Source organism: Rutilus rutilus (genome assembly GCF_951802725.1).
Source record: "Rutilus rutilus genome assembly, chromosome: 24".
In the NCBI taxonomy this organism is placed as follows: Eukaryota; Metazoa; Chordata; class Actinopteri; order Cypriniformes; family Leuciscidae; genus Rutilus; species Rutilus rutilus.
This window is the reverse complement of record NC_140228.1, coordinates 9,754,524-9,769,442: the sequence shown is the minus strand read 5'-3', so window position 1 is coordinate 9,769,442 and position 14,919 is coordinate 9,754,524. Positions and strand designations below refer to the sequence as shown.

Sequence of the window (14,919 nt, the reverse complement as noted above, 5' to 3'; positions counted from 1 at the left end):
ATTATTTTATTGGAATGCATTTTACACAAAGAAAATTTTGTTTTCATTTTAATTTAATTTATTTTTTATTTATACATTTTTATTAATGAATTTAGATTTGAATCATTAATGAAATAAATAAGAATGAATGCACATAATGAGATCATTTATAGCTGTTTGAAACTGAATTAAAAACATTTCTATCAAAGATTATTAATTAAAATATATTATAAAAAACAGAATGCAGTATAGATTGTACACTGCAGTATCCAGTACGCAGTATCTAGTATTTCTTTTGGAACAACGCCAGTGTGTCCTGTGAATCAAAGAGCATTTTCAGAGTTGAAATACAATGATGAAGATGCAACCGGAAGCTGCTATATGCTTTGGATTGTCTCTCTGCCTGGTGACATTCATCCATGTGTCACAAAGTCCAGGCTGTTCTCCCAGCAGGCACCATCTACATGTCATAGTGACGCCTGTCAAAATCCATTAAACTGACCAATAGGATTGCATTTTCTCATGCGGTGTGTGTGACAGACAGTTCACAACACGTGAGAGTTAGCGCTCGATGCTCTCATTTTCAGCACACGACCGGTTTTAAAGAAGCAAAACTCTGATCTGATCCGAGGTTTATTTTTAGAGGTTAGTCTTTATATTTGGATTCTAGTCCAGAAGCTGCAATTTAAAGAGTGCAGTGGCGATTCACAGTTCCTTCATCACACTCGCTAGGACTCTGTTAGTCCAAGAGACAGGTGTGTTTTTTTGTGTGTGTTTTTTTTTTTTTGCCACTGTAACCCTCATTGCAATGCCGGTCAGTTAAAAGAAAAAGAAATAATGAAAGATATTCTCTAAATAAAATGTGGTTTCCAGGGTGTTACAGGTGTTCTGATTGTATTTACCATGTTGCTGTGTGGTTGCTATGTCATTACTAGGGGGTTGCTGTGCTAAGTTAACCCAAACAAACAGAATTATGCACTCATTTATTCCAAATGTTCAACAGTTTGGGGTCGATAAGATGTTTGTGAAGGAAGTCTCTTATGCTCACTTTTATTTGATAAAACAATCCCAAAAGAGTAATATTATGAAATATATATATATATATATATATATATATATATATATTAAAAAAAATTCAATTACAATGTATTAAATATATTAAAATATATTCTATTTTGTGTAATTTATTCATGTGATGTCAAAGCTGAATTTTCAGCATCTTTACTCCAGTATTCAGTGTCACATGATCCTTCAGAAATCATTCTGATATGCTGATTTGCTACATTTATTAATGTTGAAAACAGTTGAGTGGACTAATATTTTTGTTGTGACAAGGATCCATTTTTTATGAATATATGAATTATTTGAAATATAAATCTTTTGTATCTTTACTGTCACTTTTGATCCATTTAATGCATTAAAAGTATTCATTTCTATAAAATAAAATAAAAATCGTCCTGCCCCAGTAATACACCATATTGTTGCTCTGTAACTGTCTGTCAAAAGTGATGTGAGAATGTATTTTTTTCACCCTTTTTAAACATGTTTATTTTATTATGGACATCGAAAGAGGAAATAAGTATGAAAAAGTAGGCGTGTAGGTCTCAGATCAGTGAGGGACATTCTCCAACTGGCATTTGCACTTTGTTCTGACGTTTTCCGGCGCTAACTGCTAATCTGTGTCTCTCTATCATCCATCAGTCTGTCAGCTTTTCAATATCACTGCTCAAGTATGATCCACTCTATTTCCCCTCCTCTTGCTCTCTCCCTTTCCTTTCCGTCAATCGTTTTTCCATCCGCTGACTGTTAGATACCGAGCGAAATGTGATCTGTTGGTTAATGGCTGGTTGTAGCGGGATGTGGATACACAAGTATACTTTCTTTAAAAATAAATAAATCTTTCTTTAAACTTGAAACGGTAGCATATATTGTGAGACAGTAGATGTGTCAACCGACTCGTACAATAGTAGCTATGTTTGTATAAAACTATTTATACTGTTTTTAAGAATGTGGTCATACCACCCACCAACACCAGCCTTCCTCACTACAGGTAGCGGGTAACAACACAATTTCATTAGTCATTAGGAATAATTAAATGTAGGTGGCCAAACATTTAGTCATTTTGACACCCCTTAATTATTTCCTCTAAAGCAGAGATGCTTTTAAAGATAATGCATGCCATGCTCACATAAAATACAGAAAGTAAACAAGGTCACACACAAATTACCAAAATGACACCAAATGATTATGATGAAAATAATCCAATTTCGCCTATAAAAATGTCATTTCAACATTATATGTCACAAAATCTCCCTGTGTGACTATATTAAGCCAGGATTAGGCCTTAGCTTTTATAAATGTGCTATAGAACAAAACATCTTGAGACAAAACAATGGCACTGACAAATTAGAAGATATGCCAGTGCAAATTGCTTTCATTTAAAACAGCTCAAACATACATTTTAGTCTGGGACTAAAGCCCCCCCCTGAAATAGGCTTCCATAGAACTGATCTGTGACATACGAAAACAAAGAATAAAATGTCATTTAATGAGTATGTTTTGTTTGTGAGACCCAATTTGCGTCGGCAAATCTCGCTTAGCCCTTGATATTTCCTCCCAGCACCGTGTCACTTTTAGATTTTAATGAGTCCCACTGAAACTCACCCTCAGCAGACTATAAATAACAACTCCCATTATTAATATCACAGGATTAGCCCTTCATAATCATTAAACCCGAAGAAGAAAGAACATCCGATTTAGAAAAGTCACACAAATCTAAACAGCTTTAATGGTTTTGTTGATCCACATTGCAGACATGCTTAATTGTTGGAACTTGGCACATTCCGAACAAAATCACCTATTTGGATAGCTAACGTCAGACCTCTTTCTCATTGAGACGTGGTCTGGGAACCACATGTTCATTTTCTCGTATTTGAGGCGTGGTTTACGAATGCCCAGAGCCGTTTATTGGGCGCTACGAATGTCTATCAAATGCGCCTGTACGTAGCTCATAGCCAATCGTTTCAATTATACCAGATGACGTATGTAGAGCGACAGAAATTCGACGAGGAAGAAGACGAAATAAACTTGCGTTCTAAACTACTTAGAACACTATCTAAGGCTGCATCGAAAGGTAACTTCGCGTCTGATGCCATGTTGGATCCATAGATATAAACAAACTGCTTCGGTGTGTCGCATAGACGTCGTCATCGTCTTGCTGCTCCCTCCCCGTTCTGTGATTGGTTCCCTTTTTGAGGGGAAAATCTGGTCCATGGTGTCCAGGCTGCCTAGCAGCGTGAATAAAATCGCGCTGCGCTCAAGGCAGCATGGGGAAACCCAGGCTATTTTGAAGCATTACAAAATACATATCTTAACACGAGAAAGTCTAGCGGATCTGGTAATCATATTGCAAGAGGTTTAATTGACATATCGCACTGAGAAATGAGTTCTAGAGGCTTCTGGTCATGAAATTCACAAGGGTTCAGCTTGCACTCTGATTGTACAAATCCATCAACACGCAAGGGAAATGAGACTCTTCAAAGTCTGAGATCTGAATGCATCGGCAAATATAAGACTGAAAGTTCAAGAAATGTACAAGGTTTTTCAGAAGACGGAGTAATTTCACATACAGACGTTTCACTTGTCTGAATGTCTGAATGTCATTGCATTAGATAAAATATATCAAATTAAGGCCTGGTTTCACAGACAGGGCTTAGATTAGTTCATTTAGGCCATTTAAGTAGCTTTTAAAAACGTGCCTTAGAAAAAAAAGAAACATTACGAATGTGCATCTTGAGACAAAACAATGGCAGTGACATATTTTGAGATCTGTCAAGTTGCTTTGCATTTTTGTCTGGGACTATAGGCTTAAGCCTTGTCTGTGAAACTGTGGGAAAGTCCTGCAATTATTTTTTTAAGTAGTGACTTTTAGTGAACATAATTAAGTTCTCCTCAAGTTCACACAGGTGTAGGTCATAATATCAACTATGAACATGTTAAACACAAAATCACAAAAATGTAAGTAAATATAGAATATGGTTGGAAGTCGGAAGCCCATTAAAGTGATTATGGAATATGATGGAAAGTCTATGGAAGCCCATTTCCACCTATATAAAAAGGTAATTGCAACCTTGTATTTCACAATATGAAAATTGTACTTATTTTGTCGGCTATGTCTTGCGGTTGGCCCATTTGAATATTTTTATTTAGAAAAAATAGCTACTCACATGTAATTGCATGTTACTAAATAATTTAAACAATGCAGCAAAATAAGTCTTAACTGCCATCTTACTGGTTCCCAGGAGGCCGTGGGGCTCTGACTGCCGTCTCCCTGTCCGCCCCTCTTGGTCCTTGCGCTTTTTGATCCCTCTCAGGCTGCTAAATCGTTTCATGGATGGCGAGGGCGTGTGGAGAGACTGTGGACAGTGCAATAGGTCATGCCGTACCCATAGACAGTGCTGGATCTCTTCAGTTACCTCCGGGCCTTGGATCACTATCACCCAATCTTTGTGCCAGTGACAGGTGCTCTTCAATGATTATTTCATGCTCTTCAAAGTCCTTACTTCAGAGTTCTTCAACTTCTTTTTCTTGCTCCTTTCTCTCTGACAGACTTGTTTCTGTTGTATAGTTCTGAATCAGTGGTCGCCCAGCAGCAGACTGTCAAGTGCGGCAGCGTGTACGCCAGCATGTGTATGTGTGTGTGTGAATGCAAGCCTTAAAAAAAAACAGCATGTGTAACAGTGAGACTGTTCAATGAAACCAACCCATGCTTGGTTTGGAATTGCTGGTGATTGGCCAAACTGCGGTAAACCACACCCACTCATGAATATTCAATATACTTTCATACACATCACTGTCTAGTGAGGCAACTTCACTTTGTTCAAATTAAATCTTCTAATTTCATGTGGTCTCTGACTTCCTTTGATTTAGAGTCAGTTGATTTTAATAAAATCACATTAAGGTGAAAAACAAAGTCAGGGGACCATAAAATAGGATTGAACCTTTCCGAATACTCTGCCAAACTGAAATTAATTCAGCACTGTGGGAGAACATTCCTGTTTAATCCAAGGTGAAGTCTTATTTCTATTGGTTCATTAGTGGTGCAACCTACGGTTTAAAGAGTAATACATAGATTTGTGCAGAAAATAAGTTAATGTTTTATGTATACACAGGCAGGCGGACGGACGGATAGATAGATAGATATAGATATTAGAATATTAGAATGATTTCTGATGGATCATGTATGTGTGTGTGTGTGTATACATATATACACACACCATTTTTTTAAGTAATGAAACTTCATTAAGCTCGGAAGGTGTCCCTGCATTATTTATTGGTACTATAAATGTTTCCTCTACTCTGGCTGTAATGTAAGCTGACCTTTCCTTAAAATAGATGCAGAAAATAACAGAGCAAATCTGTATCTTGCCCTGTAACAAAGCAAATCTGGAACTCTCCAAAATAATACCCAGGCGAAATCCAATATCTAGGTCATTAAGGGTCTTCCTTTCAAGGAAGAAAAACAATCTCAGTGACAATCACTTTAGCTAATGAATTCATGTCCCTGGTGATAATTGCCATCAACATCTGATCACCCCCTTCTTCCTGTACCATCATAAACAAATCATTCTCTGTCAGTGCACTAAAGGCACCAAATTAATCACCCTAATAGTGGGTAAAGTCACACTGCCAGGCTTGATGCCAAGAGATACTTGCGTAAGCAGAATTAGATGGGCTTTGAGTAATCACCTCTCATTTTCCAAACTCTCCGTTGTCGTTCCTTGTCAGGGGCACTTAGGGTCCTGCTAAGCACTTCTAAAGACGCTCGTTTTGGGCCCAAAAAGTGCCTTTGGTGAGAGGGGAGCAGCTAATTCCTTCAAAATCCCCTGTGCTTTGACGTCTTCAAAGTCCCAGGGTCAACAGGACACTGAAAAGAACATGGTGTTGGTTTTTAGGACAAAAATGCAGTCAGCTTTTCTGTGCACTCTAGAACCACTACAGACAGCAGATCTGTTCGTAATGAGCTGCCTATGTGACTGGTCCTACTCGCACCACGCCAAGCGGGATTCGAACTAGCATCACTAACATGGGAAGCGGACGCGTTAACAAGGACCCTAAAGACTGCAGCTTCTAGCGTCAGTCACTAGTGCGCCTCTTGAGGCCAGGGGAGTGAGGTTTACTTACACAGCTCTTTACTAGCTGGTCTCCATTACACCTACCTAGACAACATTTTAAGGCTGTCCCAAAATGTATAGGTGGCAACATTATCGGATCATTTTTGCCAAATCCTAAGGAAGCAAAGAATGCTTTGCAAACGGGCTCAATGAAAAATTTGTCTATGAAATTGAGATAAATGTTTTCAAATTTGAATGCATGGAAGCAGAATTAAAATATTATCAAGACAAACTTTGAACTTTTGTTGGCCTGACAAAACCTTTAAGAGTCAACTTTTTTTAGAAAAAGTATTTTATGCTCAACAAGGTTGCATTTATGTGATCAAAAATGCAGTAAAACAGAGATATATTATTACAATTTAAAACAACTGTCTTTTTAAATATACTTTAAAATGTATTTTTTTGTGTGACAGAAAAATCTGAATTTTCAGCATCATTACTCATTACATTCTAATATGCTAATTTGCTGCCCCAGAAACATTTCTTCTTATTACCAATGTTGAAAACTACTTCTAAATATTTTTGTGGAAACATGCTTTTGTGGAAACAAGAACAGCATTTATTTGAAATATAAATCTGTAACATTTTAAATGTCTTTACTGTGACTTTTGATCAATTTAACATGGTCTGATTCACATGCAAAATGATTCACTTCTTTAAAAAAAAATTACTGATCTCAAACTTTTGAACGGTAGTGTAGGCATGTCAACCTACAGTATGGAAATTTGCGTTTACTTTACATGTTTCATTATATTGTAACTTAAGTGGACTTTTGGGGAAGATCCAGTATCCATTCAGTAACTTCTCCTCCCTATCATTCCAATTCAACTTTACTCACAGAAAACTTTACTGACACAGCTGTCACTGAGGCATTACCCTAAGGTACAAAATCAAAAAGTTACTGATATGTACACTTAAAAGTGCAAAGATGTACCTTTTTGCTTTTGTACCTTAGGGCATTGCCTCAGTGACAGCTTTGTACCTAGCTTTGAGAGTGTTCCTGTGGAGTCTGGCTAATTCTATTTCACACTCATGAACTGAAAGGGAGCCAGTTCTTCAGTTCGGAACTCTGGCCAATGTAGCTTAGCAACACGCTAACATCAAACTCTAGAATCCACTGTGAGTTGTATCTCTCGTGTGGTGTGGATTGCTGCCCAGTATGCAGAGTGGTCCAAATCATTCACTTATGCGGTTCTGTTTCAGTTGGCACAGGCTGCTTGTGTAGGCAGCAGACATCAAGCCCGTTCTCAAGAGTGATTGTGTGTCCACAACCAAGTACTGACCTGCTCTTATATGGTGTCAGTGCTGGAAAAGCTTTCCTGTTCCATTTGCCTGATTTAATAAGCTTTCATGTGAGAGCGGGCGATGCCAAGTCACTGGACATCTAAGAATGGAGCAGTTTTCTACTGTAGGTCACCTTGTACTTCTGGAGTCAAGCCAGATGAACTTTTCCAGTCAGTCTCACCAAGCCGACAGAACTAGCTGCGTCTCAGCCAAAAAGCTGTGCTTCAACACACCAAAAGGACTGAAGGCGACTGTCAACTAGTATGTGCGTTCTGCGCGTGCATGTAAGGAAATAACTGTCTATATTAGCAGGTAGCAAGTCTCTATTCGCCATTTAAAAGGGGAAACCGAAACTTGGCCTGCAGATATACAAATGTAAACAAAGCAGCGCTTGCTTACCTCATTCGCTAAACTGCACAACCAATCACCACTTTTAGGGTCCTTTATGAAGGCCATACAGGTTTGGACTGACATGTGAGTGAGGTATTGATGGCAGAATTAACATAAAACTGTTCCTTTAAGTTCTCAGAGGTCAGAGATGCATGTTTCTGTGTCAGTGAGAAATAGAACAGAAAAGACACGTGAACAGACAGTCAGACTCTTTCCTAATAAGGATATGCCCATGTTATATCTTTTGACAGGAAATGATGTGCAAACATGGCCGTGCTCTTTGTATCCTCTGATCCAGGGATGAACAGTATTCCCAGATAAGGCCTGAACGAGGGTGAGGAATTCACTGGCACAATGACAGCGCTGAGACATTCCTCAAACATTATCTAGATGTTATCCAGATGTTTGGTTACATGTTAGAAGTTGAAAATGGCACAATTATTTCTGTACTATATTAAATCTGGTTTTAAGCTTTAATTCATATTCATTTTCAATTTTCAAAAAGATTGAAAAAAGTTATTTATGATTGTACTTGTTTCAGGACAAATTTAATTAGTGAGGTAAAATTTTTTATATATATATATATATATATATATACATATATACACACACACACACACACACACACACACATACATACATACACACACACACACATATATATATATATATATATATAATACATTTTTATAATAAATTTTAATTTATATATTTTATATATAATATAAAATAAAATATAAAATTCTAAAATAAACAAAAATAAAATGATCTATTATCTATTAAAGTGAAAAAAGTTATTTTAATTATTTTATTTATTTCAAGACAAATTTACTTAGCAAGAAAGAAATATATAATATAATATAATATATATATATAATTTTTTTTTTTTTTTTTTGGAATAGCAATATATAGACTATATATAAGACCTACGAGACAATTGGCAGATGAAGCTCTCACTAATACCCCAGACCTCTGAAAAACAAGCATGCATTTTCCCAGTGAGAGAGTGTGTGTGTAGATGGAAAAAAGAGACGCAAAGGCAGGAGCCTGAATATTTCAGCAGGGTCAGATGATTCCTAAAGGGTTCTTATCACTCTCTCTGCGCTGACAGGACCAACCCCTGCTCTCCACACATCCCGGCCTAAAATTAACTCTTGTCTCTCACAGACTGGATTACATAACAGCAGCGCTGGCATCAGCTCACAGCATTTATATCATCATAAGACCAGTGCTGCTGAAATCTTTAGGTTATACTCCCTAAAGGCCTGTTCAAACCAAGGATGATAACTATAAATGATAAAGATATAGTTCTAAAAATTGTTCTAAATATAAAATAATAGTAGAGTCCACACACAAGTATAATGACAACGGTGCTGAGAAACAATATGGTTGGAATCACTTTCAGAACTATTTTTTTTGTTCAGCTGACATTGACAGCCAATCAGAATACCTCCTGCTTTAAAGAGCTCAAGCATTTAAAGTGACAGACGACAGAACTGCAACAGTGTGGACGCTAATATATTGTTACGTTATTGTTATAGTTATCGTTTTTGGTGTGAATGGGCCTTAAAGGGATACTCCACTTTTTTTGGAAATAGGCTCATTTTACAACTCCCCCAGAGTTAAACAGTTGAGTTTTACTGTTTTCGAATCCATTCAGCCGATCTCCGGGTCTGGCGGTACCACTTTTAGCATAGCTTAGCATAGATCATTGAATCGGATAGGACCATTAGCATCTCTCTCAAAAAAATGACCAAAGAGTTTCGATATTTTTCCTATTTAAATCTTGACTCTTCTGTAGTTACATCGTGTACTAAGACCGACGGAAAATGTAAAGTTGTGATTTTCTAGGCTGATATGGCTAGGAACTATACTCTCATTCCTGCGTAATAATCAAGAAACATTACTGCCGTACCATGAGTGCAGCAGGCGTAATGATATGACGCAGCGCCTGAAAATGGGTCTAATGGCGCTTTTCCATTACCAGTACCAGCTCGACTCGCCTCGCTTTTCGCTCCGTTTTCCATTGCAGATAGTACCTCCACAATAGTACCTGGTCGTCATAGCGACGCCGCAGGAAACTGCCGTGACTTAATCTTTTACGCGAGACGCACGAGACACACCCGCTACCCACACACACAGGACAATGGAGGAAATCGAGTGTATGCTGTTTTTGGATGTTTTTGTTTTTGTTTTTGCTGTTTTTTATTCAGGATACTGCGTCTGGCGCGTGCAATGATGACGCAGTGAATAGTGACGATTCTCTCTGACCAATCAGCAGTCTGCCGTGATTTCACGTCACATTTTAGTATCGCCTCAGCTCGCCTCAGCCCGCTTAGAACCTCGCCGGAGGTGGTACGAAAAAAAGTACCTGGAAGCTGGTACAAGTACAACTTTTACACAGTGGAAAACCAAACAGAGCCGAGCCGAGTCGAGCCGAGCCGAGCCGAGGCAAGCTGGTACTGTGTAGTGGAAAAGCGCCACAATAGGTTAGACAAACTTAGTCCCGGTCACGTTGGAAGTTACCGAGCTGGGGACTATTTTCAGGCGCTGCGTCATATCATTACGCCTGCTGGACTTATTTATACACTGATTGGCTTAATCACTGTCTCCTCTCCACCAATAAGCTGGTGTGTGGTGGGCGTTCTGGCGCAATATGGCTGCCGTCGCATCATCCAGGTGGATGCTGCACATTGGTGGTGGTTGAGGAGATTCCCCCTTCCATGTAAAGCGCTTTGAGTACCTAGAAAAGCGCTATATAAATGTAACAAATTATTATATATATATATATATATATATATATATATATATATATTATTATTATTATTATTATTATTATTATTATTTATTTATTTATTTATTTTTTTTAAGTAAAACGGAAATAAAATAAAATATAAATATGAAATTAAAAACTTAAATTTAAATGAAAATTGCCTTGGGAAGAAATTGAAATAAATAAGCTATAAAATAAATTAAATAAATAAAAAATAAAAAAATAAAAAAATAGAAATGCAAAGAAATGAAAATGACAAAAGCACATAAAAGTAATTACAAAACAAAAATAAAACCTGAAAATATAAAAATAAAAGTAAAAAAAATTTAAATTAAAAAATGCTATAATAGCCTATTAAAATAATAGCACTTCCACTGTACAAGTCTAAAAAATTAATCATGGTAATACCATGGTACCTTTTTAACTATTATGAGGCCATGGTGGAATATAATTGTCCAGTCTATTTTGCATTAGTATACCAATTATAACTTTTATAACCAATGACATGTAGGCTACTTCCTCTCTTTACCCATAGATGGTGGTAAAAGAGCAATAATGCCTTTTTTGGTCAGTATAGAGGGCATGGTGTCACACAGATGAACTCGGACAAGTGTGTGACAGTCCACTGCTGAGATATGGCTTCTGAGACTCGGTTCATCGCAGGCATCTGTCAGCTGAACCCCGAGCACACGCTGTTTATCTAACCGTTGCCTGGCGACAAGTGCTGTGAGTCATTGTGAATCAGCGCTCTAGGGTCTCAGAGCTCCTGTGGTGAAGTGAGTGAGGATGTGTGACAGGTAGAAAAGACCCCACTGACTCGCTTTAGTGCTTCTTTCATGTGCTTGAATGCTCGATATCGCTCTCTCTCTCTCATTGTCTTTCTCACTCTCACTCTGCTGGGAACGCATGGGTGTCTGTGGCCCTGATGCTGAGCTAGTGCAAGTTATACATGGCTGTATTTATATGATTCAAATACAGTAGTCAACATTTGAAGTGGATAAAAAAAAAAAAAAGTTCATCAAAGCTGTCCTAAGACAAGAACTGGTATTGTTAAAAATTCATGTATAATGTGTTTTGATGCACTTCAAATGTTGTACACTATTACACTACATAATAATATATCAAATTAAGTTTTTGGCTGGTAGAAGCATGAAACTCATGAATTTCAATGGTTGATTTTAAGATTGCTTCTGTTTACTTTTGTTTGTGAATCATTTCTAATACTGTCCTGGGTCAGAAAACCATTGGAGAAAGACTTCATCCTCAAACGACCTTGCAATAATTGTGTTTAGCCTACTTTGCTTCCATCTAGTGGTCGCACACGAACATGACATGAAAAGCCACTAAACCTTTCTATTCGTTTTATAGAAGTCTGGGGGACAAGAATTTTAATTGAAGGAAATGTAGACTAGGATGCGTTAAATTGATCAAAAGCCACAGTAGCAACATTTATTATGTTACCAAACACCATACTTTCAATTCATAAAAGAATCCTGAAAAAATGTATCACGGTTTCCATAAAAAATAAAAACAACTGTTTCCAACATTGATAATAAAAAGAAATGGTACTTGAGCACCTGATCAGCAGATTTGAATGATTTCTGAAGGATCAGCTTTGCCATCACAGGAATAAATTACCTTCTAAAATATATTAAAGTAGAAAATATTTCACAATAATACCATTTACAGACTTGGTGAGCATAAGATACTTTTTTCAAAACACATATAATATAATATAATATAATATAATATAATATAATATAATATAATATAATATAATATAATATAATATAATATAATCATGACTATAGACATATCAAGAACGCATCATTTAAATTTTGTCCAGTAGGTGGCGATAAAACCAAACTATCAGATTGTGGCACATACCAGCAGCAGTGTATAGAGGATGACACAGCATCATTCCTTCCTAATCACGGTCTTATTGAGGCAAAAACTGAATTGTTATCATATTAGAGACATACGGCCATCCTCATCTCCAGCTGCCTGTGCTAAGGAGCTCTGAGAACATCACGAGTCAAGGATTAATTTCAGCTAATATAATGAAAGCAACCATGATTGAATTATGTGCTTTCTGCATTGATGTCACTGTCTGGGTGCAGCCCAATTCCCGGATATATAAGGATTTAGAATTTCTCTGGCAAGAGTGTCATTTCCTGAATGACAAACACTGCTTGATCAGAAGCTTCTGTCCATCAGTGTTCATTATGCTCAGCCTCAGAGTCACTGGCACAAACACATCTCAGCTAAAAACACACCCGTTCGTGAGATGCCCTGAGATAACCAGGATTTTATCAATGCTGAAATGGATCCATATCTCACATCTCTGTGTGTGTGTGTGTGTGTGTGTGTGTGTGTGTGTGTGTGTGTGTGTGTGTGTGTGTGTGTGTGTGTGTGTGTGTGTGTGTGTGTGTGTGTGTGTGTGTGTGTGTGTGTGTGTGTGTGTGTGTGTGTGTGTGTGTGTGTGTGTGTGTGTGTGTGTAAATGCACCAGATGCACTTAGCAGATAAAAACCTCATTATACAGATCAATATAATCAAGTAATAAAAAAAACGTAGTCCAGAAACACATCTTCCTTTTCTCTCTCTCTCGAGTGCCTCTAATGTTTTAATACTCTCCCTTGATGTGTTTTAATCTGACCAGCTCTGCCTTACAATCAGACAGAGGAATCCAGCTTTGCTCCAACTCCAGTATTGAATAATAAATCAATACTGTTGTTTTCGGCTGACAGGAAAGTCTGCCAGCCAGAGCAACTAATGGCTCGTCAGAGAAGCATAGTAGTGCTGTTATATAAGTGTGTATGTGTATGAAGAAAAATATTCCCACCTGTGTGTATTGTCCTGTGTGTGGTTCACCGACACACATACTCGCCCACACACTGCAAAAATACACATTTACACTGCATTTTGTTTCCACTACATTCATTTACATTCTGAACTTTTTTTCAATCTGAAATCACTTGCTACAGTAAAACTGCACAAAATAGTGTCCTGATATATACAAATTCTATTTTAATTGAACAAATTAAAATAAAGAATTTTTATAATATGAACAGAAATATACATTTTTGTTTATTTATAAATTAAATAATTATTTTAAAATATATATATTTATTAGTTTAAATGATTATATATGTATATATATATATATATATATATATATATATATATATATATATATATACACACATATATATACACACACATGAAATAGTGACCTGATATTTTTATTTTTTATTTTAATTAATTTAAAAGAATGTATTATATAAACAAAAATATAAATGTATATATTTCTAAATATATATGTATATATATATTTTTTTTTTTTTAAATATATATAAATGTATAAATATGTAAATTTATTAGGGCTGTCAAAAGATTAATCACGATTAATCCATCCAAAATAAAAGTTTGTGTTTACGTAATATATGTGTGTGTACTGTGTATAATAATTTTGTATATATCAATACACACACATGCTTGTATTTACATTTAAGAAAAATGTGTAATTTATATATAAAAAATTTATATTTATATATAATATAAATTAGATATAAATATATACAGATATGTATGCAAATATTTCTTAAATATATACATGCATGTGTGTGTATTTATATATACAAAATTATTATACACAGTACACACACATATATTATGTAAACACAAACTTTTATTTTGGATGGATTAATCGTGATTAATCTTTTGACAGTCCTAAAATTTATATTATAAAATTGCTTTATTATTTGTAAATATAAGACCCATGACCTAACCTACTTTCACTACTTTACCGACCAGTTCTACCTACACGTTCAAACTCAGGCAAACAATTAATCACTCTAATTCATCTAATTATAGGTCACTCCATTCTCATACTTATTCCAAGACAAGCCTTAATTTTATAATTACTGATTACACTTTCAGTTCGTGGGAACAAAGTAAATTTCGGCTGATTAATCTTTTCCTTGTAAAACTGACTACCCAGAGACAGCAGCAAAGTACTACGTGTCAACGATGTTTTTGTGTGCTTTTAAATAAATAACAGTCATTTGAAATGTCACGTCACATGGATAGTTTCAATTATCTTCACTTCAGCATCTTCTACTCTTGATGACATTTTAACCACAACCAACAAAATAAACATTGTCAGGAGCCCAGAAAACACAAAGTCATTAGTCACCAAGGATAACACTCATGCATTTGAGTAACACATCATTGAATCTAGAGCTCTGATCACAAACCTACAGTATATCAAGGACAGTAACTTTATATCATAAGAGTATATACAATACAATACCCCCAA

General features: G+C 36.2%; 1 protein-coding gene across 4 annotated transcripts in view; it reads right to left on the bottom strand.

Annotated features, from left to right (window-relative positions):
- The window catches only part of prkag2a (protein kinase, AMP-activated, gamma 2 non-catalytic subunit a), a 64,143-nt gene that overhangs the window by 33,648 nt on the left and 15,576 nt on the right, over window positions 1–14,919 (bottom strand). Inside the window, exon 1 of one of the 4 annotated variants that reach the window (XR_014626106.1) lies at window positions 4,271–4,686. The exons of 2 other annotated variants lie outside the window; for them this stretch is intronic. Coding sequence is in view for 1 of the 2 variants with exons in the window: in XM_084398386.1 (XP_084254512.1) it covers window positions 4,271–4,370 (100 nt within the window). In the remaining variant the exon portion in view is untranslated. Of the gene's footprint in view, window positions 1–4,270; window positions 4,687–14,919 lie in introns of those variants that run through there. One more of the 4 variants, XM_084398386.1, reaches the window with a different exon arrangement.